We start from the raw sequence: 2,076 nt of genomic DNA on the forward strand, positions 1-2,076 counted from the left end.
TCCTCTTTGCCAGAGGAGTCGGTCGTCGTGGAGACCGAGGGCCCACGAAAGCGCAAGCAGTGACACCATGAGCTTGATGAAGGTCGACTATTCTGCTGGCACAGAGAACCAAGATTTCGACATCGCTAGAGTTGGTGAGGCTTGGGGCGGAGGAGGGGCTCGGAGAGGAGGAGGTGTGGATTTGCATTGGCGGAGCACGGTTTATTTAGCCGCGGCGAGGCCATGCGAACGGACGGCCAACCCGCTTCAATACGTCGCAGCGCCCGAGTTGGTTTCTTGGGGCGCGGCATCCACATTGAAGCAGCGACACCCGAGAGGTCGCGTCGTCAGCGCTGCCCTCCCATCCGGTCATGTCGCACATCGTCAATGTCGGCCGGTACGTGCTTTGGGCCGACATGAGTGCAGCAAGGAAAACGACGCGTGCGTTGGATGGAAATGGTGGGAGAGGACGGAGGTTTTGTTAGGTGGGCTACGATATTCGTAAGCAGGCGTGGCAGTGGTCCAGATGTTCGCATAGCCCTCCCCACGATTTGCGGGTCCGTACCGCCGAACGGATCGATAAAGACCATGCTAGATGGCAAAACATGTCTGGACCGCGTGATCCGAACAATTACGGGCGGTTTGAGAGTCGGCGTTGAAAATGCCCTTAATCTTTTCTTCCATCTCAGGTAATACAAAGGATTACAAATTCAGCCGGCCGCTTCTTCCATGAGAAGAGGGCAAACTTAATCAAGTTCAAATTTGATGATGTCAGTTTGATCAATTTCAATGACATCAAAGCAAATCTGAAGATAACAAGAGAGGGGCAGAGACTTACGTACGAGATTGACGAGCAGAGTGGCAAAGTGAAAGCTTGATCAACTTCAAAACAAATCAGATGATAGCAGTTCAATCAATTCCATTGCTCCGTCGACCTCCCTCCGTCGACCTCGCGTCCACTTCAGCGGTCAATTCCACTGCGCGTGGACTGCGCGTTTCTGTCGTCATCGCGCCGTATACGTCCGAGGATCTCGTCTAAAAAATGACTCCACACCTCCTTAATTCTGTCCACCGAACCTCGTTCCCCTCCCAGCTCCATCGCCACAGACTGGAACCCATTCCACTCGCACTCAAGCGCACACCACACCCCATGGCTCTCAACGGCGGCGGCGCCGCCACTGCAGCGTGCATCCTCGTCCTCCTAGCACTCGCCGGCGCCGCTGGGGCAACCTTCTCGGCGCCGCCGCCGGTGGACTGCTCGGCATTGTTGGCTGGCCTCGCAGACTGCCTCGACTTTGTGTCGCCCAGCAGCAAGTCGAGTCAGCCTTCCAAGGCCTGCTGCGGGGAGGTGAAGACCTCCGTCGGCAGCCCCGCCGTCGTGGACTGCGTCTGCGCCGCCATGTTCTCGAAGCTGACGCAGTTACCGATCAACAGGACACGGGTGTACGCTCTCCCCGACGCCTGCGGCACACCCGCCTCCGTATTGAACAGGTGCCATGGTGAGCACCGTGCCTTTTCTCACTTCCTCCATAATCTTCTTGTCCTGAGTTTGGCTAGAATCTGCTTCCCTTTTTTACATCAAGAAACTAGAACTAAATCGTGTTGTTTTACTAGGAAGTTTATCATTAGTTCGATTCCTGTGTGGGATTTACGATAAAAGATCTCGATTCGTGTTAGAGCATCTACGACTGCAATGCACAAATCTGACCACCTCTATGTCCGCGGACGGATCCGTAAATAGGAGCCAACCGACCCCCTATATGTCCTCCCTGCAATCACATTCTTCACTTGCATACTCAAATCCATGCAACCGCATTCACGACCATTTGACAATACGAATACACGTACCAATGATTATATCACACAATTAAAATTCGGGACGATGGCTGGGTCCGGGGCGACAAGGACACCAGTGGGTAGTTTGCGGCTGATGGTGGTGGTGTTGTGGGTTGGGAACGTCGGCGGAGCTAGGATGACGGCGGCGGCGAAGCAAGGGAAGGGGTGGGGGATGATTTAGAGAGATATGGGATAAATCTGACCTATCAGATCCGACATGACAGGCGCTTTCGAGCGTCCCCATATTCACCCCACATATGG

General features: G+C 54.4%; 1 protein-coding gene across 1 annotated transcript; it reads left to right on the forward strand.

The window, feature by feature from the left end:
- Nucleotides 1-1,062: 1,062 nt before the first annotated feature.
- Nucleotides 1,063-1,931, forward strand: LOC119325771 (non-specific lipid transfer protein-like 1). Its single transcript, XM_037599495.1, has one exon. The coding sequence runs from the start codon at nt 1,130-1,132 to the stop codon at nt 1,634-1,636; it is 507 nt and encodes a 168-aa protein (XP_037455392.1). The 5' UTR covers nt 1,063-1,129; the 3' UTR covers nt 1,637-1,931.
- The last annotated feature ends 145 nt before the right edge of the window (nt 1,932-2,076 follow it).

This window comes from Triticum dicoccoides, chromosome 6B (genome assembly GCF_002162155.2).
Source record: "Triticum dicoccoides isolate Atlit2015 ecotype Zavitan chromosome 6B, WEW_v2.0, whole genome shotgun sequence".
Taxonomy (NCBI): domain Eukaryota; kingdom Viridiplantae; phylum Streptophyta; class Magnoliopsida; order Poales; family Poaceae; genus Triticum; species Triticum dicoccoides.

Coding starts and splice junctions, on each gene's coding strand:
- LOC119325771 (XM_037599495.1), top strand. CDS start 1,130: ATGGCTCTCAACGGCGGCGGCGCCGCCACTGCAGCGTGCATCCTCGTC.